The 25,608-nt window shown below is 45.2% G+C and overlaps 2 protein-coding genes across 2 annotated transcripts; both read left to right on the top strand.

The window, feature by feature from the left end:
• The first annotated feature begins 1,188 nt into the window (after window positions 1–1,188).
• LOC149429893 (uncharacterized) lies at window positions 1,189–2,371 on the top strand. The gene is made up of 3 exons (XM_089666330.1): window positions 1,189–1,392; window positions 1,509–1,708; window positions 1,832–2,371. Exons 1-3 carry the CDS (start codon window positions 1,308–1,310, stop codon window positions 1,982–1,984), a joined length of 438 nt encoding a protein of 145 aa, XP_089522456.1. The 5' UTR covers window positions 1,189–1,307; the 3' UTR covers window positions 1,985–2,371.
• Window positions 2,372–5,751: 3,380 nt separating this feature from the next.
• LOC149429892 (uncharacterized) lies at window positions 5,752–7,398 on the top strand. The gene has a single exon (XM_089666327.1). The coding sequence runs from the start codon at window positions 5,974–5,976 to the stop codon at window positions 6,919–6,921; it is 948 nt and encodes a 315-aa protein (XP_089522453.1). The 5' UTR covers window positions 5,752–5,973; the 3' UTR covers window positions 6,922–7,398.
• Window positions 7,399–25,608: the final 18,210 nt, after the last annotated feature.

The raw sequence follows: 25,608 nt of genomic DNA, 5'->3' as shown, positions 1-25,608 counted from the left end.
ATACTTAAGATGGCTACTGCTAGAATTTGCTTGAGAGTTTGTCCTCCTATAACTGTGTGTACTTTAATAAATCAGAAAAAAGACACCCCTAGACTGATCCTGAGTTTTGTTGGTGTGTTCTGGAGCTTGTATCTGCCTCTGAACAGCTTAGAGATTATTTACTGCAGACCCTTCGGGGATAAGCATTTCATGATCAAAATCAGTTCAGAAACAAAACAAACCTAACAGAGGAAAGGGAATTTCTGATCCAGCAAGCCAAGACAGTTCTGGGTTTGTGAAAAACACTAAACAGTCCAGACTAAATGTGTTTCCATAGGTACAGCAGTTCTTCAATGTCCAGCTACCCTCCTATTCCCCCCTCACAGCCACATCCTATTATTGTGTGACCAATACCATCCAAATCATTCTTACTTTCATTTCCCAAAGTTATCCGTCTACAAGGAGACCTGTATAGATCACATGATGGCACCAATGAGGATGGAGGAGGACTGGAGTCACATGACAGAGAGGATACTAAACCTCACCCTGGAGATCATCTACCTGCTGACCGGAAAGGTGAGGAGGATTCTGGGAGGTTACATGACATCACTTTTATCCCTATTAATACAAGAGAGACCTGACCAGAGAGGTGAGGAGGATTCTGGGAGGTCACATGACATCACTCTTATCTCTATTAATAAAACACAGACCTGACCGGAGAGGTGAGGAGGATTCTGGGAGGTCACATGACATCACTCTCATCTCTATTAATAAAACACAGACCTGACCGGAGAGGTGAGGAGGATTCTGGGAGGTCACATGACATCACTCTTATCTCTATTAATAAAATACAGACCAGACCGGAGAGGTGAGGAGGATTCTGGGAGGTCACATGACATCACTCTCATCTCTATTAATAAAACACAGACCTGACCGGAGAGGTGAGGAGGATTCTGGGAGGTCACATGACATCACTCTTATCTCTATTAATAAAATACAGACCTGACCGGAGAGGTGAGGAGGATTCTGGGATTCTAACATGATATTCCTATTGGTTCCTCAATACAGAGATTTCCTCTTCTGAAGTCAGGTGATCATATGACCATCACAGTGCCTCCATGTGACTTCCTAAAACCTGAGAGACACAACATGCAGAAGATTCTAGAAGTCACCAAGAAGATGATGGAGCTGGTGACAGGAGAGGTGAGCGGTGCCGGGAATTCTGGGACATTCTCCAGTAACAGACAAGGGATGTGTCTGGATGGTGACTGTATCATTGTGTGTGTCAGGTTCCTATAAGGTGTCAGGGTGTCACTGTCTATTTCTCCATGGAGGAGTGGGAGTATTTAGAAGGACACAAGGATCTCTACAAGGACGTCATGATGGACAATCAGCCGCCCCTCACATCACCGGGTAAGAGGAGACTTTATTGTAAAGGAGAGAGCAGTACGGAGGATCCACCTAGATCCCCCATCATCTGATAAACACATAGAAACAATGGATTCAGTCAGTGTTTGTGTTTCCTACAGATGGATCCAGTCATGGGAACCCACCAGAGAGATGTCCCCATCCTCTGTATTCCCGGGATTCCACACAGGAAGGTCACACCATCCCTCACCATCATCAGGTAGATGGATCCAGTCATGGGAACCCACCAGAGAGATGTCCCCGTCCTCTGTATTCCCGGGATTCCACACAGGAAGATCACACCATCCCTCACCATTACAAGGTTGGTGGGACAAGGCATCTTGAACATGGACTCATGAACACAATGTGTGGATTCTTAAAGTGATGTCACAATTTTAATGCTTATATTTTATAGATGTTATTGTTGTTTCTTCTCTTGGTTTAGGGTGGAAATCTGATAGATATAAAAGTTGAGGTTAAATCAGAAGAAGAAGAGACGTATGTGAGGGATGATCAGCAGTCTATGGAGGAGGATGGAATAACGGGGACATTTATAGAGGAGGACACTCCTACAGAGATCAGCACAGGTGGGTCATGAACACTAAATCCATTCCTCCACCCATACTGCTCACTGATTGGTCCAGAGTAGGGCGGGGACTGGGTGATATCAGCCTGTAATCCCCTGGTCACTTTCCTGAGCTGTGTTCCCCGTCCTGTATTCCTGGATTTCTCTCGGATAATCTTCCTTCTCTGTGCTGCAGACACAATTTATGTATCTAGACTGGATTTATGGAGGTTCTGGGGTTCAGCTCGTAGTAAAATGTTGATTTTTCACTATAGGTATTACTAGACCTAGGCACCTGGGACATGTGATTTGGGTCTTCTTCCCCATGCCCGGGTCTAGCAAGATCTCTGACAGAACAATTCTCCGAGGGTTACTTGCTCTGTTGTTTGCTGGCTGTGCCAGGCGGAGGGATATGTCTATATAGCAGGATTGACAACTCTCCGTAAATTTACAGACAGTTTGTAAATATTGGCAGATTTACAAACTGTACATAAATGTCCGTTACGGATAGCGGACATCTGAAACAAATACAGTTGCAAGAAAAAGTATGTGAACCCCTTGGGATTATGTGGAGTTTTGCATGAATTGGGCATAAAATGTGCTCTGAACGTCAACTAAGTCACAACAATAGAAGAACACAGTCTGCTGAACATAATACTACACAAACATTAGATGTTGCCATGGTTTAATTGCACATAACATGTAAACATTCACAGTGCAGTGAGGAAAAAGTATGTGAGGCCCTAGCTTAATGACTTCTCCCAGAGCTAATTGGAGCCAGGAGTGAGCCAACCTTGACTCCAATCAGTGTGATGATATTGGATGTGTTGCTGACAGCTGTCCTGCCCTTAAATAACACACACCTGTTTTGGGTTTACTGGTTTCAAGAAGCACTGTCTGATGTGAACCATGCCTCGCAGAAAAGAGCTCTCAGAAGAACTACGATCAAGAATTGTTGACTTGCATGAAGCTGGAAAGGGTTACAAAAGTATCTCCTTGAGCCTTGATGTTCATGTGTCCACGGTAAGACAGACTGTCTACAAATGGAGAAAGTTTAGCACTGTTGCTACTCTCCCTAGGCGTGGTCGTCCTGTAAAAATGACTGCAAGAGCACAGCGCAGAATGCTGCATGAGGTAAAGAAGAATCCCAGAGTGTCAGCTAAAGACCTACAGAAATCTCTGGCACATGCTAACATTTTTGTTGACACATCTACAATAAGGAAAACATTAAACAAGAATGGAGTACATGGGAGGACACCACGGAGGAAGCCATTGCTGTCCAAACAGAATATTGCAGCACGTTTGAAGTTTGCAAAAGAGCGCCTGGATGTTCCACAGCACTACTGGCAAAATATACTGTGGACAGATGAAACCAAGATTGAGTTGTTTGGAAGAACACAACACTATGTGTGGAGAAAAAAAGGCACAGCATCCCAACATCAAAACCTCATCCCCACTGTGAAACATGGTGGAGGGAGCATCATGGTTTGGGGCTGCTTTGCTGCCTCAGGGCCTGGACGGATTGTTGTCATTGATGGGAAAATGAATTCCAGAGTTTATCAAGACATTTTGCAGGAAAACGTACGACCATCTGTCCGCCAACTGAAGCTCCGCAGAGGATGGGGGATGCAACAGGACAATGACCCAAAGCATACAAGTAATTCAACAAAACAATGGCTGCAACAGCACAGAATACGCCTTCTGGAGTGGCCCAGTCAGAGTCCTGACCTCAACCCGATTGAAATGCTGTGGCATGACCTTAAGAGAGCGATTCACACCAGACATCCCAAGAATATTGCTACACTGAAACAGTTTTGTGAAGAGGAGTGGTCCAAAATGACTCCAGATCGTTGTGCAGGTCTGATCTGCAACTACAGGAAACGTTTGGTTGAGGTTATTGCTGCCAAAGGAGGGTCAACCAGGTATTAAGTCCAAAGGTTCACATACTTTTTCCTCCCTGCACTGTGAATGTTTACATGTTATGTGCAATTAAACCATGGCAACATCTAATGTTTGTGTAGTATTATGTTCAGCAGACTGTGTTCTTCTATTGTTGTGACTTAGATGACGTTAAGAGCACATTTTATGCCCAATTCATGCAAAACTCCACGTAATCCCAAGGGGTTCACATACTTTTTCTTGCAACTGTATGACTCCGGGCAGTCACCCGAGCAAGCAAGCATTCTTATGGAGGATGTCAGTGTGACATTACTCCAGCCATGCCAGTCACCACACAGTCTTTGTGAATACACTAAGATAAGGGGAGACACTGACATAAAAGTTCCCTCTTATACCAGTACCCCCCCTTACCTTACTGTATTCACTCTGCAGAAGGTGGTCTGTGGTTACCAGAGTCCCCACCTCATTAGAGTTCCCGGCATTACCCCTAAATCAGTGTCCTCAGTGTTCCCTTTTACATCAGAATCTGCAGGTTTCCCCCTTACAGTGCAAAGGAGAACTCTGCTGAGCTTGATGTAGACAGAATCTCTGATGTAAAGGGGTACTCTGTGGACTCTAATGTAAGGGAGAACTCTGTGGACTGTGATGTACAGGGTTTCTCTGTGGACTCTTGTGTAAGGGGGCTCTGGTAACCAGTGTACAGCATTCCTCCTTACATCAGACCTCACAGATTTTTCCTTTAGTTTGGAGTCCATGGTGTTGCGTTTTACATCAGAGTCCGCAGAGTTCCCCTTTGCACTCTAAAGGGGAACCCTGCAAACTTTGATGTAAGGGGGAACTGTCTGGTGGATTATATTAACCTGACCTTCATGTAAAAAGAGAAATATGTTTTTTGCCTTTTGCTATAATTTAAGCTCATTGATAATCACACTATCTACTTGTCTGTAGCTTAAATATTGATATTTGAAAATAATTTTTTGGCTAACTTTTTACCTGTCAGTAAATTTCACTTTGGTAGGTTCGCCACCCTGCTGTATGGTCTCAGACCCAAGTCACTGAGTGCAGTCTCAGGAGATGGGAGGCAGCGGTGTGGGATCTCTGCAACTTGTCTACAGGAAACATTTAATCTTCCACTGATTACTGAATACCAATATTATGAGTCCTGACCCTTACACTGTATAAATGTATATTGTACATTACATACTCCTGACCCCTGCACTATATACTCTATGTTGTACATTACATACTCCTGACCCCTGCACTATATACTCTATGTTGTACATTACATACTCCTGACCCCTGCACTATATACTCCATGTTGTACATTCCATACTCCTGACCCCTGCACTATATACTGTATGTTGTACATTACATACTCCTGACCCCTGCACTATATACTCCATGTTGTACATTACATACTCCTGACCTCTGCAATATATACTATATTACTATGTTGTTCATTCCATAGTCCTGACTTCTGCTCTCCACCCTCCCCCCACTGCTATATATACACATAATATGGATTCTCTTTTGTTCCCCCCATTTCCTCCCAGCTGGACATTTTATATCGGATGATGTGATTGGAGCACAGACTTTTACATGGTGATAATAATGTGATAACATCCTCCAATTTTGGACCCTTAAACAGAAAGTGATAATGAGGGAGGAGTCAATACCCCAATGATGGTGGTCTTCAGGATCAGTCCAGTCTTCATCTTGGTTGTTCTCCCCCCATCCTCACTCTCTGACCTCTGGTGGGGCTCAGCCCCGCTGTTCTTCATGACTAAATCATGGAGTAAATAAGGAAGTGCAGTACTTCTTGTGTTGGGAAGATGGAGATGAGTGATAGAGGGGGTGGGGACCCTCGTCCTATAATCCCCTCATCACTGGCCCTCCTATAAAAGACACTTCTGGTTGTTTCCTCACTCTCTGACTAAGGTTCATGAATAAAGAATTGACCTGGTAGGAGATCAGAGGAGCCATTTCCTAGTTCCCTTGAGGGTGGAATTGTAGGCTCCTCAGAGACCAAGCTGCTTGATGTGGGCGGAGTCCTGGTTTGAGGGAACCAATCAGATCCTGTCTAGTTATCCTCTTTGTCTTGTATTTTAGTCCATGGCCGGGAGATGAGGAAAACCTCCGAGGATTGTCTCACTTTGTCTCCAGACTGGAAAGTAGAAGATGAGGACATCACACAGTATAGTCCAGGAGAAAACTCGGCTCCCTCCAATGTCCATCCGGCACCACCCAGTGTAGATGGACCATCGGATTCCTCGTATCCTGAGGAACCTCAGACTGTGCGGGACCGGGCCGGCCTTCCAACAGAGAAGAGCTTCTCCTGTACTGAGTGCGGGAAGGGTTTCTATTTTAAATCCCAACTTAATTTGCATATAAGAGCTCACACAGGTGAGAAGCCATATTCTTGTTCTGAGTGCGGGAAAAGTTTTTCAAAGAAGTCCAGTCTTCACATACATCAGAAATTGCACAGGGGGGAGAAGCCGTATTCCTGTCCTGAGTGCGGGAAATGTTTTCTGCAAAAATCACAACTTGAGAAACACCATAGGTCCCACACAGGGGAAAAGCCGTATTCCTGTACTGAGTGCGGGAAATGTTTTTCAGACATGTCCAATCTTTACAGACATAAGAGATTGCACACAGGGGAAAATCCATATTCCTGTCCTGAATGCGGGAATTCCAGTCTTTCTATTCATCAGAGATTGTACACGAGTGAGAAGCCATCGACCTGTTTTGAGTGCAGGAAATACTTTGTACAAAATTCACCTTTCAAACATCAAAGGTCTCACACACGGGGAAAGCCATATAACTGCCCTGAGTGCGGGAGGTGGTTTTCGGACAAGTACTCTCTTTATAGACATCAGAGATTGCACACAGGAGAGAAGCCGTATTCCTGTTCTGAGTGCGGGAAATGTTTTGTTCAAAAATCAGATCTTGTCACACATCAGAGATCTCATACGGGGGAAAAGCCATACTCTTGTCTGGAGTGCAGGAGATGTTTTTCACAGAAGTCACATCTGTACAGACATCAGAGATCTCACTTGAGGGAGAAGCCATAATCCTGTCCAGAGTGTTAGAAAAAGAAGTTCTATCTTTCCATACATCAGAGATCTCACACGGGGGAAAAGACGTATTCCTGTCCTGTGTGTGGGAAATGTTTTTCAGATAAATCAAGCCTTTCCATACATCAGAGATTGCACATGGGGGAGAAGCCACTTTCCTGTCCTGAGTGAGGGAAATGTTCCTCACTGAAGTCCTGTCTTCCTGTACATCAGGGGTCTCACACAACCCTGGAGGTGTATTGGTGCCTTGAGTGCGGAAAATGTCTTCTAGATGAATGTTGCTGGACATCCCAGCTCTCATGTGGGGAAGAAGCACACCCTGATATACACCTCAGATATACTCCATGGCTGATCTTCATCATGGAAGAAACAGTTCATAAGGAGATCAGAGGTCACCAAAGACATGGATGAAGTGTGGGACCGGGTTGGCCATTGATAGCAGGAGAAGAATAAAAATGGAGTCATCACCTTTCATTGGCTGAGTGCATTTTGTGGTGGAAGATTTCACACTTGAGAGGTGAGAAATCAGCTGAGATTATCAGGATATCAGCCTAACATACCCAAGTTTAAAAGATTAGTTGAATGAATACTGGCCATACTTTATTTCATGCAGTGATTTCCTATGATTATTAGCACCATCTAGTGGTAATAATGCAGCACTGCAATATTAAGATTGCAATAGAGCTAATAGATGAAGTCTATGATCATAGTAAATTACTGTTTATTTAAATACGAACAGAATTTGTCACAGCTGGACAAATTCTTGTCACCATTGTCCAACCAATATTTTACAAATAGATATTTTAGTTTCTTCCATCAAGCATGGTTTTGCATAAACAGCCGAAATCATACACATGCATTTAAAGTGTTACTAAACCCCGGACCCAGCATTCACTGTATCCGCTCTCCCCGGACCCTGCATTCACTATATCCGCTCTCCCCGGACCCCGCATTCACTATATCTGGTCTCCCCGGACCCTGCATTCACTATATCCGCTCTCCCCGGACCCTGCATTCACTATATCCGCTCTCCCCGGACCCTGCATTCACTATATCCGCTCTCCCCGGACCCTGCATTCACTATATCTGCTCTCCCCAGACCCCGCATCCACTATATCCACTCTCCCCGGACCCTGCATTCACTATATCCGCTCTCCCCGGACCCCGCATTCACTATATCTGGTCTCCCCGGACCCTGCATTCACTATATCTGGTCTCCCCGGACCCTGCATTCACTATATCCGCTCTCCCCGGACCCTGCATTCACTATATCCGCTCTCCCCGGACCCTGCATTCACTATATCCGCTCTCCCCGGACCCTGCATTCACTATATCTGCTCTCCCCAGACCCCGCATCCACTATATCCACTCTCCCCGGACCCTGCATTCACTATATCCGCTCTCCCCGGACCCCGCATTCACTATATCTGGTCTCCCCGGACCCTGCATTCACTATATCTGGTCTCCCCGGACCCCGCATTCACTATATCTGGTCTCCCCGGACCCTGCATTCACTATATCCGGTCACCCCGGACCCCGCATTCACTATATCCTCTCTCCCTGGATCCCGCATTCACTGTATCTGCTCTCCCTGGACCCCGCATTCACTATATCCGGTCTCCCCGGACCTCGCATTTACTATATCCGCTCTCCCTGGATCCCGCATTCACTGTATCTGCTCTCCCTGGACCCTGCATTCACTATATCCGGTCTCCCCAGACCCCGCATTTACTATATCCGCTCACCTCAGACCCCGCATTCACTATATCTGCTCTCCCCAGACCCCGCATTCACTATATCTGGTCTCCTCGGACCCTGCATGCACTATATCCGCTCTCCCCGGACCCTGCATTCACTATATCCGCTCTCCCCGGACCCTGCATTCACTATATCTGCTCTCCCCAGACCCCGCATTCACTATATCTGCTCTCCCCAGACCCCGCATTCACTATATCTGCTCTCCCCGGACCCCGCATCCACTATATCAGGTCTGCCCTGACCCCGCATTCACTATATCTGCTTTCCCCTGGACCCTGCATTCACTATATCCGCTCTCCCCGGACCCCACATTCACTATATCCGCTCTCCCCGGACCCCGCATTCACTGTATCCGCTCTCCTCGGACCCTGCATTCACTATATCTGGTCTCCCCAGACCCTGCATTCACTATATCCGCTCTCCCCAGACCCCGCATTCACTTAATCCGCTCTCCCTGGACCCCGCATTCACTATATCCGCTCTCCCCAGACCCCGCATTCACTATATCCGGTCTCCCCGGACCCTGCATTCACTGTATCCGCTCTCCCAGGACCCCACATTCACTGTATCCGCTCTCCCTGGACCCTGCATTCACTGTATCCGCTCACCCCGGACCCCACATTCACTATATCCGCTCTCCCCGGACCCCGCATTCACTGTATCCGCTCTCTTCGGACCCTGCATTCACTATATCTGGTCTCCCCGGACCCTGCATTCACTATATCCGCTCTCCCCAGACCCCGCATTCACTATATCCGCTCTCCCCGGACCCCGCACTCACTATATCCGCTCTCCCCAGACCCCGCATTCACTGTATCCGTTCACCCTGGACCCCGCATTCACTATATCTGCTCTCCCCGGACCCTGCATTTACTGTATCTGCTCTCCCAGGACCCCGCATTCACTATATCCGCTCTCCTCGGACCCTGCATTCACTATATCTGGTCTCCCCGGACCCTGCATTCACTATATCCGCTCTCCCCAGACCCCGCATACACTATATCCGCTCTCCCCGGACCCCGCACTCACTATATCCGCTCTCCCCAGACCCCGCATTCACTGTATCCGTTCACCCTGGACCCCGCATTCACTATATCTGCTCTCCCCGGACCCTGCATTTACTGTATCTGCTCTCCCAGGACCCCGCATTCACTATATCCGCTCTCCTCGGACCCCGCATTCACTATATCCGGTCTCCCCAGACCCTGCATTCACTATATCCGCTCTCCCCGGACCCCGCATTCACTATATCCGCTCTCCCCGGACCCCGCATTCACTATATCCGCTCTCCCCGGACCCCGCATTCACTATATCCGCTCTCCCCGGACCATGCATTCACTGTATCCGCTCTCCAAGGACCCCGCATTCACTATATCCGCTCTCCCCGGACCCCGCATTCACTATATCCGCTCTCCCCGGACCCCACACTCACTATATCTGCTCTCCCCGGACCCTGCATTTACTGTATCCGCACTCCCCAGACCCTGCATTCACTATATCCGCTCTCCCCGGACCCTGCATTTACTGTATCCGCTCTCCCCAGACCCCACATTCACTATATCTGCTCTCCCCGGACCCTGCATTTACTGTATCCGCTCTCCTCGGACCCTGCATTCACTATATCTGGTCTCCCCGGACCCCGCATTCACTACATCTGGTCTCCCCGGACCCTGCATTCACTATATCTGGTCTCCCATAGTACAGAGCATGGAAGTGCAATTAGTTTAGTAAACATAAATACCTTTTCTCATCAGCAGTATATAGAGTCTTGTGACTTCTATCAGTGTCCAGCCGAGCACATGTTAAAGCTTGTAGGAGGAGTTCTCTTTCTGCTCTAGGAGGATGCAGAACCCCTGACCACTTCTGAACATTTTTGATTGGCCCTATGCTGATCACATGCACTCTCTGGTTTCTGGTGGATCTTCTACAACAGAGATGTTAAGGCCAAAAAAGCTGCTTGAATCTCCAAGATATTGGAGACTACACCTTTCGTGGGAAAATTCCACTTCCCCTGGACTCCGCTCCTCCTTCTGACATCTCTATAACTCATGGCTAAGGCTTATTGCTGAAACGCGTAAACCATTTTATATGCACATTTTATTTTCTCAATAAAGTTTATTATTCTGGAAGACGATACCAATCTTCATTATTCCGTTGCATCTGCGCTGGGAAGACACACAGAGCCAGAGCACCGACATTGCGCCTCTGTGGGGGTTATCTCTGAGCGTAGCACCTACTTGTTCACATTTGTATAACTGTGGTCCAATTTAACCCCTTCAATACCGGGCACTGTCACCCCCTTCCTGCCCAGGCCAATTTTCAGCTTTCAGCGCTGTCACACTTTGACAATTGCGCGGTCGTGCAACACGGTACCCATATGAAATTTGTATCATTTTTTTCACACAAATAGAGCTTTCTTTTGGTGGTATGTAATCATCACTGAGTTTTTTTTATTTTTTTTACCAAATAAAACCGGGACCTTTTGAAAAAGAACACTCTTTTCTTTGTTTCTGTTATTAAATTTTGCAAATAAATAAAATTTCTTCATAAATTTAGATAAAAAATGTATTCTGCTACATTTCTTCTGTGAAAATAATAAAAATAATAATTTAATCTCCTAGATTGTAAGTAGAGATGAGCGAATTATTCAAAAATTCGATTCGGCCGATTCGCCGAATTTGCGGGAGAAATTCGATTCGATGCAAATTTATTCGCCGCGAATTTAACTTATTTAAAGGGTTTCTAGGCTTCAGAGAGCCTTTATATTAGTGCAGAACACTGTACCTTTAATTTAAATGCCCTTGGAGTCTGCTGGGGAAGAGAAATAATACTGACAGTCAGTATGACATGCAGATGAGTGCCGTCGATCTTAGAATCACCGCACACTTCACTCATGTGGGCAGTCACGGGGCACGACGAAGAAGAAGAAGAATGAAAAGAAGAAGAATGAAAAGAAGAAGAATGAAAAGAAGAAGAATGAAAAGAAGAAGAATGAAAAGAAGAATGAAAAGAAGAATGAAAAGAAGAATGAGAAGAAGAATGAGAAGAAGAATGAGAAGAAGAATGAGAAGAAGAATGAGAAGAAGAAGAAGAATGAAAAGAAGAATGACAAGAAGAATGAAAAGAAGAATGACAAGAAGAATGAAAAGAAGAATGACAAGAAGAATGAAAAGAAGAATGACAAGAAGAAGAAGAATGACAAGAAGAAGAAGAATGAAAAGAAGAAGAATGAAAAGAAGAATGAGAAGAAGAATGAAAAGAAGAATGAGAAGAAGAATGAGAAGAAGAATGAAAAGAAGAATGAAAAGAAGAAGAAGAGGAATGAAAAGAAGAAGAAGAAGAATGAAAAGAAGAGGAAGAAGAATGAAAAGAAGAAGAAGAAGAAGAAGAGGAATGAAAAGAAGAAGAAGAAGAAGAAGAATGAAAAGAAGAATGAAAAGAAGAAAAAGAAGAATGAAAAGAAGAAGAAGAAGAATGAAAAGAAGAATGACAAGAAGAATGAAAAGAAGAATGACAAGAAGAATGAAAAGAAGAATGACAAGAAGAAGAAGAATGACAAGAAGAAGAAGAATGAAAAGAAGAAGAATGAAAAGAAGAATGAGAAGAAGAATGAAAAGAAGAATGAGAAGAAGAATGAAAAGAAGAATGAAAAGAAGAAGAAGAAGAATGAAAAGAAGAAGAATAAGAATGAAAAGAAGAAGAAGAAGAAGAAGAAGAAGAATGAAAAGAAGAAGAAGAAGAAGAAGAGGAATGAAAAGAAGAATGAAAAGAAGAAGAATGAAAAGAAGAATGAAAAGAAGAAAAAGAAGAATGAAAAGAAGAAAAAGAAGAATGAAAAGAAGAAGAAGAAGAATGAAAAGAAGAAGAAGAAGAATGAAAAGAAGAAGAATGAAAAGAAGAATGAAAAGAAGAAGAAGAAGAATGAAAAGAAGAAGAAGAAGAATGAAAAGAAGAATGAAAAGAAGAAGAAGAAGAATGAAAAGAAGAAGAAGAAGAATGAAAAGAAGAAGAAGAAGAATGAAAAGAAGAATGAAAAGAAGAATGAGAAGAATGAAAAGAAGAATGAAAAGAAGAAGAAGAAGAATGAAAAGAAGAATGAAAAGAAGAAGAAGAAGAAGAATGAAAAGAAGAATGAAAAGAAGAAGAAGAAGAAGAATGAAAAGAAGAAGAAGAAGAATGAAAAGAAGAAGAAGAAGAAGAAGAATGAAAAGAAGAATGAAAAGAAGAAGAAGAAGAAGAATGAAAAGAAGAATGAAAAGAAGAAGAAGAAGAAGAATGAAAAGAAGAAGAAGAATGAAAAGAAGAATGAAAAGAAGAATGAAAAGAAGAAGAAGAAGAATGAAAAGAAGAAGAAGAAGAATGAAAAGAAGAAGAAGAAGAAGAAGAATGAAAAGAAGAAGAAGAAGAAGAAGAATGAAAAGAAGAAGAAGAATGAAAAGAAGAATGAAAAGAAGAAGAAGAAGAATGAAAAGAAGAAGAAGAAGAATGAAAAGAAGAAGAAGAAGAAGAAGAATGAAAAGAAGAAGAAGAAGAAGAGGAATGAAAAGAAGAAGAAGAAGAAGAGGAATGAAAAGAAGAAGAAGAAGAAGAATGAAAAGAAGAAGAAGAAGAAGAATGAAAAGAAGAAGAAGAAGAAGAATGAAAAGAAGAATGAAAAGAAGAAGAAGAATGAAAAGAAGAAGAATGAAAAGAAGAATGAAAAGAAGAAGAAGAATGAAAAGAAGAAGAAGAATGAAAAGAAGAATGAGAAGAATGAAAAGAAGAATGAAAAGAAGAAGAAGAATGAAAAGAAGAAGAAGAATGAAAAGAAGAATGAAAAGAAGAAGAATGAAAAGAAGAAGAAGAAGAAGAATGAAAAGAAGAATGAAAAGAAGAAGAAGAATGAAAAGAAGAAGAAGAAGAATGAAAAGAAGAATGAAAAGAAGAAGAAGGAGAATGAAAGGAAGAAGAAGAAGAAGAATGAAAAGAAGAAGAAGAAGAATGAAAAGAAGAATGAAAAGAAGAAGAAGAATGAAAAGAAGAATGAAAAGAAGAAGAAGAAGAAGAATGAAAAGAAGAAGAAGAATGAAAAGAAGAATGAAAAGAAGAATGAGAAGAATGAAAAGAAGAATGAAAAGAAGAAGAAGAAGAATGAAAAGAAGAAGAAGAATGAAAAGAAGAATGAAAAGAAGAAGAATGAAAAGAAGAAGAAGAATGAAAAGAAGAAGAAGAAGAATGAAAAGAAGAAGAAGAAGAATGAAAAGAAGAAGAAGAAGAATGAAAAGAAGAAGAAGAAGAATGAAAAGAAGAATGAAAAGAAGAAGAAGAAGAATGAAAAGAAGAAGAAGAATGAAAAGAAGAAGTATTCCAGTACAGCAAAAAGTGTATCTGCAGAGAGCTCCGCTATTTCTGACAGTTCTCTGACAGTTCCTTCACATTTACAGCGGTTGAAACATTGTATCTATTTATTTCCGAATAAAAACATCTGTATCCTAAATGGAAACAAATAGATACAATGTTTCAACCGCTGTAAATGAACTGTCAGAACTGTCAGAAATAGCGGAGCTCTCTGCAGTGACACTTTTGCCGGCTGATCGGGAAAAATTCGATTCGTGCACCCGAAGTTTGCTAAAATTCGGATTCGATGCGAATCGAATTTTTCCTGAAATTCGAAACGAATTCCACTTCGCCAGGTTCGATTCGCTCATCTCTAATTGTAAGCTCTGAGGAGCCGGGCCCTCTGTTTTCTCTTGTTTCAAATTGTATTGTAACTGTAATGTCTGCCTTCATTTTGTAAAGCGCTGAGCCAACTGTTGGCGCTATATAAATCCTGTATAATAATAATAATAATTTGTATTTTTTTTTTATTTTTTCTATTATTTTTTTATTTTTTATTTTATTTTTCAGTACACTGTGACCAAAGCAATACAATGTTACCGTAGTAACATAGAACTACTCTGGACAAGTGCTCAGGATTTTTCTTTTTTTTTTTTAACACATTATGATTGATAATACCAATGTATTTCATTGATATTTGCAATCATTGTTACTGAATGAAACTGATTCATTCAGTCTCTTGTTGTAATTAGCTGTGAGTGGGCAAAGCTGATCACATGATACAGATGGGCTGTGATTGGCCCTGTCTATTCCATGTGACTGCTTTGACCAATGACAGCTAACAACACAATTGTATACAATAGATATTTTGAGAAGATCCTTTGTTACTGGATGCTTTGAGAAGATCCTTTGTTACTAGACATTCTGAGAAGATCCTTTGTTACTGGACACTCTGAGAAGATCCTTTGACCAATGACAGCTAACAACACAATTGTATACAATGGACATTTTGAGAAGATCCTTTGTTACAAGACATTTTGAGAAGATCCTTTGTTACTGGACACTTTGAGAAGATCCTTTGTTACTGGACACTTTGAGAAGATCCTTTGTTACTGGACACTTTGAGAAGATCCTTTGTTACTGGACACTTTGAGAAGATCCTTTGTTGCTAGACACTGTGAGAAGATCCTTTGTTACTGGACACTTTGAGAAGATCCTTTGTTGCTGGACACTTTGAGAAGATCCTTTGTTGCTGGACACTTTGAGAAGATCCTTTGTTGCTGGACACTCTGAGAAGATCCTTTGTTGCTGGACACTCTGAGAAGATCCTTTGTTACTGGACACTCTGAGAAGATCCTTTGTTACTGGACACTCTGAGAAGATCCTTTGTTACTGGACACTCTGAGAAGATCCTTTGTTACTGGACACTCTGAGAAGATCCTTTGTTACTGGACACTCTGAGAAGATCCTTTGTTACTGGACACTTTGAGAAGATCCTTTGTTACTGGACACTTTGAGAAGATCCTTTGTTACTGGACACTCTGAGAAGATCCTTTGACCAATGACAGCTAACAACACAATTGTATACAATGGACATTTTGAGAAGATCCTTTGTTACAAGACATTTTGAGAAGATCCTTTGTTACAAGATATTTTGAGAAGATCCTTTGTTACTGGACACTCTGAGAAGATCCTTTGTTACTGGACACTCTGAGAAGATCCTTTGTTACTGGACACTTTGAGAAGATCCTTTATCACTGGACACTTTGAGAAGATCCTTTATCACTGGACACTTTGAGAAGATCCTTTATCACTGGACACTTTGAGAAGATCCTTTATTGCTGGACAATTTGAGAAGATCCTTTGTTACTGGACACTTTGAGAAGATCTTTTGTTACTGGACACTTTGGGAAGATCTTTAATGGGGGGGGGGGATTTCCTGCAGCATCTTCATTACTGCTTAAGGGGGCAGATGTCCCTGACACCACAGGGAGTGGTGTTACTGCAGGTGCTGGGTGAGCTAGGCTTCCAATCCTCTGTCTGAGCTCCTGGACTTTGTTTAGCAGAGCCAGGTCCTCAACTTTGGAAAAAAAAAAAGACTTTAGGTTGTTTGTTGAGTCTATTTTTTACTACATGCTTGGGTAGTCAGATTAGTCAGGATGTCTAACCCCCCCCCCCACTGTATTATACTATATATCTTATATATAAGATAGATCTTATCAAATAGTTGTCTTGTTGGATTACCCATTTCAAGGGCATTTCCTCTTCAGCATAAGGCAGCATGACCTCTTCAAGTATTCTGATGTATTCAAACTGATCCATGATCCCTGGTATGCAATAAACAGGCCCAACACCGTAGTATGAGAAACATCCCCATATCATGATGCTTGCACCACCATGCTTCACTGTCTTCACAGTGTACTGTGGCTTGAATTCAGTGTTTGGGGGTCGTCTGACAAACTGTCTCCGGCCACTAGACCCAAAAAGAACAACTTTACTCTCATCAGTCCACAAAATGTTGCGCCATTTCTCTTTAGGCCGGTCAATGTGCTCTTTGGCAAATTGTAACCTCTTCAGCACATGTCTTTTTTCCAACAGTGGGACTTTGCGGGGACTTCTTGCAGATAGCTTGGCTTCACATAGGTGTCTTCTAATTGTAACAGTCCTCACAGGGAACGTCACACCTTCTTTCATCTTCCTGGAGCTGATTGTTGGCTGAGTCCGCGCCATTTTGGCTATTCTTCTATCCATTCCAATGGTAGTTTTTCGCTTTCTTCCACGTCTTTCAGGTTTTTGTTGCCATTTTAAAGCATTTGCCATCATTTTAGCTGAGCAGCCGATCATTTTCTGCACTTCTTTATATGTTTTCCCCTCTCCAATCAACTTTTTAATCAAGGTACGCTGTTCTTCTGAACAATGTCTGGAACGACCCATTTTCCTCAGAATTTCAGAGAGAAATGCACTGTAACCAGCATGTACAACATTTGCTGCCTTCCTTCCTTAAATAAGGGCAATAATTGCCACCTGTTTTACAAAGAATGAATGACCTCACTAATAGAACTCCACACTGCTATTATTTTGAACACGCCCCTTTCAATGAGTGATTCAATTACAGTGATTCAATTTCAGAATCAGCAGCATGCATGTCATGACTGTTGGGTCTGTTGGATTTCTATTACTCTACTACACCTGCTAGGAAATTATTTGCCATGTAGAAATATCATTTCTACCAAAAACAGTGATTGATCCGGTTAGTGATGTCTGACTGCTATTATTTTGAACACAACTGTAGCTGGGCATTGCATCCAAGACTAGGCAACACTAGCTGGATGCAATGCCCTGCTATAATACCTCGGTCCTGTGTCCCAGTGGCGAGGAAGCGGTTCTCTGATGGAATCACCCAATCAGGGTTCCGTCTCATTTGGTGGCAAGCAGTGGGGCTGTTTTTGGCTGGAGTCCAGAGGGAAATCTGTTACTGATCCTGAACCCAGAGTTATACAGTTAGCTGCCTTCAGCTGTATAGAAGGCTTGAACAGTCAAGCTGGAATCAGCAGCCACCTTTCACTAAGTTATGTTTGTGTGAACTGTTACTCACTAATGTACTACTTAACTTCTTCCCTACTGTGCTGTAGCCAAAGGATGGCTACAGTGCGGTTGTCTAGTTCTGGGACAATGTCCATAGACGTCATTCCAGAACACACCCCCTGCACACCCCCAGCGCCGCCTCTGATCCTGGTGTCCTATTGACACAGCTGATCACAGGATACGGTAAATGGCCAATCACAGCAGCCGTTTACCACGTGATCAACTGTGTCCAATGATCTTGGTCTCAAGATCTTCTTTTTCAAGACAAAGGGGGGAGGGGTGTTTGTTACTGGACACTTTGAGAGGATCCTTTGTTACTGGACACTTTGAGAAGATCCTTTGTTACTGGACACTCTGAGAAGATCCTTTGTTACTGGACACTTTGAGAAGATCCTTTGTTACTGGACACTTTGAGAAGATCCTTTATCGCTGGACACTTTGAGAAGATCCTTTGTTACAAGACACTTTGAGAAGATCCTTTATCAATGGACACTTTGAGAAGATCCTTTGTTACAAGACACTTTGAGAAGATCCTTTATCAATGGACACTTTGAGAAGATCCTTTGTTACAAGACACTTTGAGAAGATCCTTTATCAATGGACACTTTGAGAAGATCCTTTGTTACAAGACACTTTGAGAAGATCCTTTATCAATGGACACTTTGAGAAGATCCTTTATCGCTGGACACTTTGAGAAGATCCTTTATCACTGGACACTTTGAGAAGATCCTTTATCACTGGACACTCTGAGAAGATCCTTTGTTACAAGACACTTTGAGAAGATCCTTTGTTACAAGACACTTTGAGAAGATCCTTTATCGCTGGACACTTTGAGAAGATCCTTTATCGCTGGACACTTTGAGAAGATCCTTTATCGCTGGACACTTTGAGAAGATCCTTTATCACTGGACACTTTGAGAAGATCTGTAAGGGACCGCCCGGCGGTACCACTAGCACTCCACTGATCGGATGTTCCCAGCGCACGGAGTCTAAGCCCCAGAGTACTTGTTCACCAGGGCCCCTGATGGTGGGGATGGACTTGGAGTACCCTGGGACCAGGTCGTGACTACTGAGGACACCCGTCAGTGGTAGGGGTATTCGCCAGGGGCTCCCACGGGAGAGAGCCAGGTATGAGGAGGTCTGGAGACCCCGTTGAGAGGGACAGATGGATGGATGGCTGAGCAAGTGCAAGGTCATACAAGCCGGGTCGGTAACTATGGGGACGGTGCGGTACCTAGCAGCGGGCAAAGAATAGTCGGGTCACACGCCAGGTCAGCAACAGCAGGTCAGATCCAATAGGGGGCATTCAGGAGAGAGGTCAGGCAAGCAAGGGTCAAGAACAGGAGAAACAGCAAGGTCAGGGCACAATCCGGGTCAGCAACTTACTTTGACAGGTTAACAGGCTCACAGGATTCAGAAAGACCAAAAGGCACTGAATGACAGCTCAGGGCCGTTTAAATATCCCGCCCTGCGCTGTCATTGGTGCCAGGCGTGCGCCCATGGTCTCTACTGCGCATGCGCGAACCTGGTTGCCGCGGTCGGCCAAGTCCCGGCGCCCGCGTACAGGGCGGTGTACTGCGCCTGCGCCGAGCCCAAAGGTGCGGCGATCTCCGACATTGCCCCCCCCTACGGGCAACCTCTGGATGCCCACCCGATCTCTCCACCACGGGTGATCACGAAGAAACTCCCGGACTAGTCTAGGTGCGTGGACATTATGAGCCGGTTCCCAGGAATTGTCCTCTGGACCATAGCCCTTCCACTTTATTAGGAATTGGGTCTGGCCCCCCCTTCTTCGGCACTTAAGGATTGTTTCCACCTCAAATTCCTCTTGTCCTTCGACCGTTATGGCCTCCGGGGGTCTGGATTCTCGTTCTGGGAAGGCATCTGGGATCAGTGGCTTCAGCAGGGATACATGGAAGACTGGTTGAATTCTGAACGTGTCCGGAAGGATAAGCTCATATGCTACTTCGTTGACCATCCGCTTTACCTGAAAAGGCCCCACAAATTTAGGTCCCAATTTTTTCGAGGGACAAAGCATCTTTAGGTTGGTTGTGGCCAACCACACCTTCTGCCCAGGCCGCAACACCAAATCTCCTCTTCGTTTCTTGTTAAACTCCTTCTTATTGTCCTCTTGGGCCCGAGCGATGGCTTCCTGGAGTATTTTGTTATTAGCGGAGAAGAAGGTCAACGCATCCTGCGTTGCTGGAACTGGGCATTCAGAGACCAAATCAGGGAGAAAGACAGGGTGAAACCCATAATTCCAAAAGAATGGGGACTGCCCCGTTGCAGAATGGCTTGCGTTGTTATAAGCGAACTCCGCCAGGGGTAAGAGTGACAACCAATCACCCTGCAGGAAAGACGTGTAGCAACGCAAGTATTGCTCCAGGGTCTGGTTCGTCCTCTCGGTCTAACCGTTGGTCTGAGGGTGGAACACAGAGGAGAGGGACAACTTGATGTCCAGGGCCTTGCACAGAGCCCTCCAAAACTTAGACGTAAATTGGACCCCTCGATCAGAGACAATGTCCTCAGGTACTCCATGAAGTCTAACGATCTCCCGGATAAATATTCGCGCCGTCTCGGCTGCTGACGGAGTCTTCCTTAGTGGCACGAAGTGAGCCATTTTGGATAGGCGATCAATGACCACCAGAATTGCTGTGTGGTCTTGCGACGGTGGGAGCTCGACTATGAAGTCCATCGCGATCCTCTGCCAAGGCCGTTCGGGAATCGGCAAAGGTCGCAACAGCCCCCAGGCTTTGGTCCTCGATGGTTTGCTCCTCTGGCAGATGGTACAGGATCTCACGTAGCGCTTGCAATCCTTAGCCATGTTTGGCCACCAAAAAGAGCGCCGGAGAAGCTCCAGAGTCTTGACTGGGCCAAAGTGTCCTGCCAGCGGGTGATCGTGGCAATGCCCCAAAACCAGGGTCCGGACTTCCTCAGGTACCATGATTGAATCTCCCTTCCACAGGAGTCCCCCCTTGTTCTGGAGGGATACCCCAACTGGGGTTGATGTGGCCGTAGATGCTTCTATTAGCTTGGAGCGAAGGTCCGTCTGGAGCGCCAAGAAGTTCCCTGAAGACAAGATAGTGTCGGGTACCAGTTCTTCTTCGGAGTCCTCATACATACGAGATAGCGCGTCGGGCTTCGTATTTTTAGATCCGGGCCTGTAAGTGATATGAAAATTAAATCTGGAAAAGAACAGGGCCCATCTTGCCTGCCGTGGGCGTAGACGCTTGGCAGTCCTCAGATACTCCAGATTCTTGTGGTCTGTGAAAATCAATATGGGGTGTGAGGCACCTTCCAGCAGGTACCTCCATTCCTCTAACGCTGCTTTGATAGCCAACAGCTCTCGATCACCGATATCGTAATTCTTCTCCGCTGAGGTGAGTTTCCTCGAGAAGAATGCTACGGGATGGAGTAATTCTTTGGTGCCTTTCCACTGAGACAGGATGGATCCTACCGCATTCTCCGATGCATCTACCTCCAAGATGTAGGGCAGGGCCGCGTCCGGGTGGCCCAGGATGGGTGCCGAGGTAAATAGCTTTTTCAGTGCATCGAAAGCTTCTTGAACCTCCGGTGTCCATTTGAACCGGGTTCCAAGTTTGGTTAGTTGAGTAATGGGGGAGACCAGACCCGAGAAGTTCTTGATGAACTTCCGATAAAAGTTTGCGAACCCTATAAACCGTTGGACGCCTTTTTTGTCCGTGGGTTCAGGCCAATCTAAAATTGCAGAGACCTTCTGGGGGTCCATCGCGACCCCCGCAGTGGAGATAATCAGGCCTAGAAATGTGATGCTAGATTGCTCGAAGCAACATTTCTCCGCCTTAGCATATAACCCATGCTGCCGCAACCGCCCCAATACCTTCGCCACATGCATCCTATGATCCTCCAGAGAGGGTGAAAAAATTAGTATGTCGTCCAAGTAGACGATAACGAAGACATCCAAAAAATCCCTGAAGATGTCGTTCACGAAATGTTGGAAGGTGGCTGGTGCATTGCAGAGCCCAAATGGCATGACCAGGTATTCAAAGTGGCCAAACCGGGTACAGAAAGCTGTTTTCCACTCTTCCCCCTCTCTTATGCGTACCAGGTTATAGGCCCCTCTTAAGTCAAGTTTTGTGAATATAACTGCAGCCTTTAGGCTCTGAAACAGTTCTGGTACCAATGGCAACGGGTAACGATTTTTGATCGTGACCCTGTTCAGCTTCCGGTAGTCGATACAAGGTCTCAGGGTTTTGTCTTTTTTCTCCACGAAGAAGATTCCCGCTCCTGCTGGAGAAGTGGAGGGGCGGATGAATCCCTTCTGGAGGCTGTCCTCAATATATTCCTTTAGGGCCCCCAATTCAAGCTCAGATAGGGGGAAAATTCGCCCAAAAGGGATTTCAGAGCCTGGTAACAGGTCGATTGGACAGTCATACGGGCGGTGGGGGGGCAGGGTATCGGCTCCCCGCTTACTGAACACGTCCAGGAACCCATGATAGGCTGCGGGAATAACCTGTTTCAAATCGGAGTCTCCTTCGGAGCATAAGAGAACTCAGGGCCCTGCGGGGCCCGAAGTGCGACAATGTTCCCGACAGTATGGGGAAGGGAATGAGATTGACCCGGTTTCCCAGTCAATCTGGGGGTTATGGGCCCGTAACCATGGGAGCCCCAGAATGACTGGGAAAAGAGGTGACGCAATAGCGTCCAGGCGGAGGAATTCCTGGTGCTGGTTGGCAATGGTAGTGGCAATGGGGGGAGTTTCCTGATTAACTACCCCCGATTTTATCTGGGAACCATCGGCCAAAAAGATGTTGAAGCCCTTCTGTCTGTGTTGGAGAGGGATACCCTGCTGGTGAGCAAACTCTAAATCCAGGAAACAGCTGCATGCCCCCGAATCAACTATGGCTGTCACCTCCAAGGTCCTTTCTGGAAGCTGAAAGGAGAGGGGCACTACTAAGTATTGAGAAGGACAGGTATTGCTAATAGACAAAGAAGAAAAACGGGTGCACTTACTCATTTCCTGAGGGCAGGATCGCACCATATGACCAGCTTCACCGCAGTAAAGGCAGAGGTTCTGTGCTCGTCTGCGCTGGCGTTCCTCCGGTGGTAATTTAGGCCACGCCAGGCCTAGCTGCATAGGTTCCGGAGCATCTCCTGGTGGTGGGTTCTGGATGCTTTGTCGGGTTGATTGGCTGACCCTGGCCGGACCTCTCGAGCCTGCGTTCCCGCAGTCTTCGGTCAATTTTAATTGTCAGGGCAATAAGGTCTTCTAGAGACTCGGGAACCTCCACCCGGGCCAGCTCATCTTTTAAGGGATCGGAGAGTCCCATACGGAACTGGTGCAATAGAGCAAACTCGTTCCAGCGTGTGTCCCCCATCCACCACCTGAAATCAGAGGCGTATTCCTCTGCCGCCTGCCGGCCCTGCCGGAGCGCATATAAGGTCGCTTCGGCAGAGGCTGCCCGCTGTGGGTCATCATACAAGATGTCTGCTTCATTGCTTCAAAAAAACTATTGACCGATCCCAGATGAGGATCATTGTTTCCCCTTAACCGGTGGGCCCAATCCTGGGGTTCACCCTGTAATAGTGAAATAATGAATCCTACCTTCACATTTTCGGTCAGAAAGGTACGGGGTTGTAGCTCAAAGAACAAGAGACAGGAATCACGGAATGACCGGAAGCGTGTGCGGTCCCCGTGAAAACGCTCTGGTAATGGTACTCGGGGTTCCGCCATAGGGAGCGGGGCGGAAGCCCCTGAGACTGGCTCCTGAGCTACCAGGGTCGGGGGTGCAGACACCGGGGCCTGTGGGGCAGGGTCAGAAATGGAGCAAGTCTGGAAGCGATTCTCCAGCTGCATGCATCTGTCCTGCAGGGCCGTTACGGCCTGCGTCAAATTAGCTAGGTGCCTGCAAATTTCCTCTAGCGGGGAGGGCCCTCCTCTAGGCTCAGTCATGGCCTTTTGGTACTGTAAGGGACCGCCCGGCGGTACCACTAGCACTCCACTGATCGGATGTTCCCAGCGCACAGAGTCTAAGCCCCAGAGTACTTGTTCACCAGGGCCCCTGATGGTGGGGATGGACTTGGAGTACCCTGGGACCAGGTCGTGACTACTGAGGACACCCGTCAGTGGTAGGGGTATTCACCAGGGGCTCCCACGGGAGAGAGCCAGGTATGAGGAGGTCTGGAGACCCCGTTGAGAGGGACGGATGGATGGCTGAGCAAGTGCAAGGTCATACAAGCCGGGTCGGTAACTATGGGGACGGTGCAGTACAGAGCAGCGGGCAAAGAATAGTCGGGTCACACGCCAGGTCAGCAACAGCAGGTCAGATCCAATAGGGGGCATTCAGGAGAGAGGTCAGGCAAGCAAGGGTCAAGAACAGGAGAAACAGCAAGGTCAGGGCACAATCCAGGTCAGCAACTTACTTTGACAGGTTAACAGGTTCACAGGATTCAGAAAGACCAAAAGGCACTGAATGACAGCTCAGGGCCGTTTAAATATCCCGCCCTGCGCTGTCATTGGTGCCAGGCGCGCACCCGTGGTCTCTACTGCGCATGCGCGAACCTGGTTGCCGCGGTCGGCCAAGTCCCGGCGCCCGCGTACAGGGCGGTGTACTGCGCCTGCGCTGAGCCCAGCGGCGCGGCGATCTCCGACAAGATCCTTTATCACTGGACACTTTGAGAAGATCCTTTATCACTGGACACTTTGAGAAGATCCTTTGTTACTGGACACTTTGAGAAGATCCTTTGTTACTGGACACTCTGAGAAGATCCTTTGTTACAAGACACTTTGAGAAGATTCTTTATCACTGAACACTTTGAGAAGATCCTTTATCACTGGACACTTTGAGAAGATCCTTTGTCACTGGACACTTTGAGAAGATCCTTTGTTACTGGACACTCTGAGAAGATCCTTTGTTACAAGACACTTTGAGAAGATTCTTTATCACTGGACACTTTGAGAAGATCCTTTATCACTGGACACTTTGAGAAGATCCTTTGTTACTGGACACTTTGAGAAGATCCTTTGTTACTGGACACTCTGAGAAGATCCTTTGTTACAAGACACTTTGAGAAGATTCTTTATCACTGAACACTTTGAGAAGATCCTTTATCACTGGACACTTTGAGAAGATCCTTTGTCACTGGACACTTTGAGAAGATCCTTTGTTACTGGACACTCTGAGAAGATCCTTTGTTACAAGACACTTTGAGAAGATTCTTTATCACTGGACACTTTGAGAAGATCCTTTATCACTGGACACTTTGAGAAGATCCTTTGTCACTGGACACTTTGAGAAGATCCTTTGTTACTGGACACTCTGAGAAGATCCTTTGTTACTGGACACTCTGAGAAGATCCTTTGTTACAAGACACTTTGAGAAGATTCTTTATCACTGGACACTTTGAGAAGATCCTTTATCACTGGACACTTTGAGAAGATCCTTTATCACTGGACACTTTGAGAAGATCCTTTATCACTGGACACTTTGAGAAGATCCTTTATCACTGGACACTTTGAGAAGATCCTTTGTTACTGGACACTTTGGGAAGATCTTTAATGGGGGGGGGGGGGGGATTTCCTGCAGCATCTTCATTACTGCTTAAGGGGGCAGATGTCCCTGACACCACAGGGAGTGGTGTTACTGCAGATGCTGGGTGAGCTAGGCTTCCAATCCTCTGTCTGAGCCCCTGGACTTTATTTAGCAGAGCCAGGTCCTCAACTTTGGAAAAACAAAAAGACTTTAGGTTGTTTGTTGAGTCTATTTTTTACTACATGCTTGGGTAGTCAGATTAGTCAGGATGTCTACCCCCCCCCCACTGTATTATACTATATATTCCTGCACAATGCTTTAGGTTAGGTTAGGATATAGCTAGGTTTGTGATTGTCTGTTTCACCCCCACCAAATATTTACATTTTTGGCAGGGGTTGCAATTGTTAGGGCTTTATCATATACTGTACTTGTACCTGTGTATATACAGTGGATATAAAAGTCTACACACCCCTGTTAAAATGTCAGGTTTCTGTGCTGTAAAACAATGAGACAA

This window comes from Staurois parvus, unplaced genomic scaffold (genome assembly GCF_062004578.1).
Source record: "Staurois parvus isolate SC_StPar_1 unplaced genomic scaffold, SC_StPar_1.0 ptg002686l, whole genome shotgun sequence".
Classification (NCBI taxonomy): domain Eukaryota; kingdom Metazoa; phylum Chordata; class Amphibia; order Anura; family Ranidae; genus Staurois; species Staurois parvus.
The sequence above is the reverse complement of the archived record's forward strand: the minus strand, read 5'-3'. Positions and strand labels throughout refer to the sequence as shown.

Bases quoted from the DNA above. Each gene is read 5' to 3' on its own strand.
- LOC149429893 (XM_089666330.1), top strand. From the start codon at position 1,308: ATGGAGGAGTGGGAGTATTTAGAAGGACACAAGGATCTCTACAAGGAC. The intron at 1,393-1,508 runs GTAAGAGGAGAC...TGTTTCCTACAG, and splicing joins GCCGCCCCTCACATCACCGG to ATGGATCCAGTCATGGGAAC. The intron at 1,709-1,831 runs GTTGGTGGGACA...CTCTTGGTTTAG, and splicing joins CCATCCCTCACCATTACAAG to GGTGGAAATCTGATAGATAT.
- LOC149429892 (XM_089666327.1), top strand. From the start codon at position 5,974: ATGAGGAAAACCTCCGAGGATTGTCTCACTTTGTCTCCAGACTGGAAA.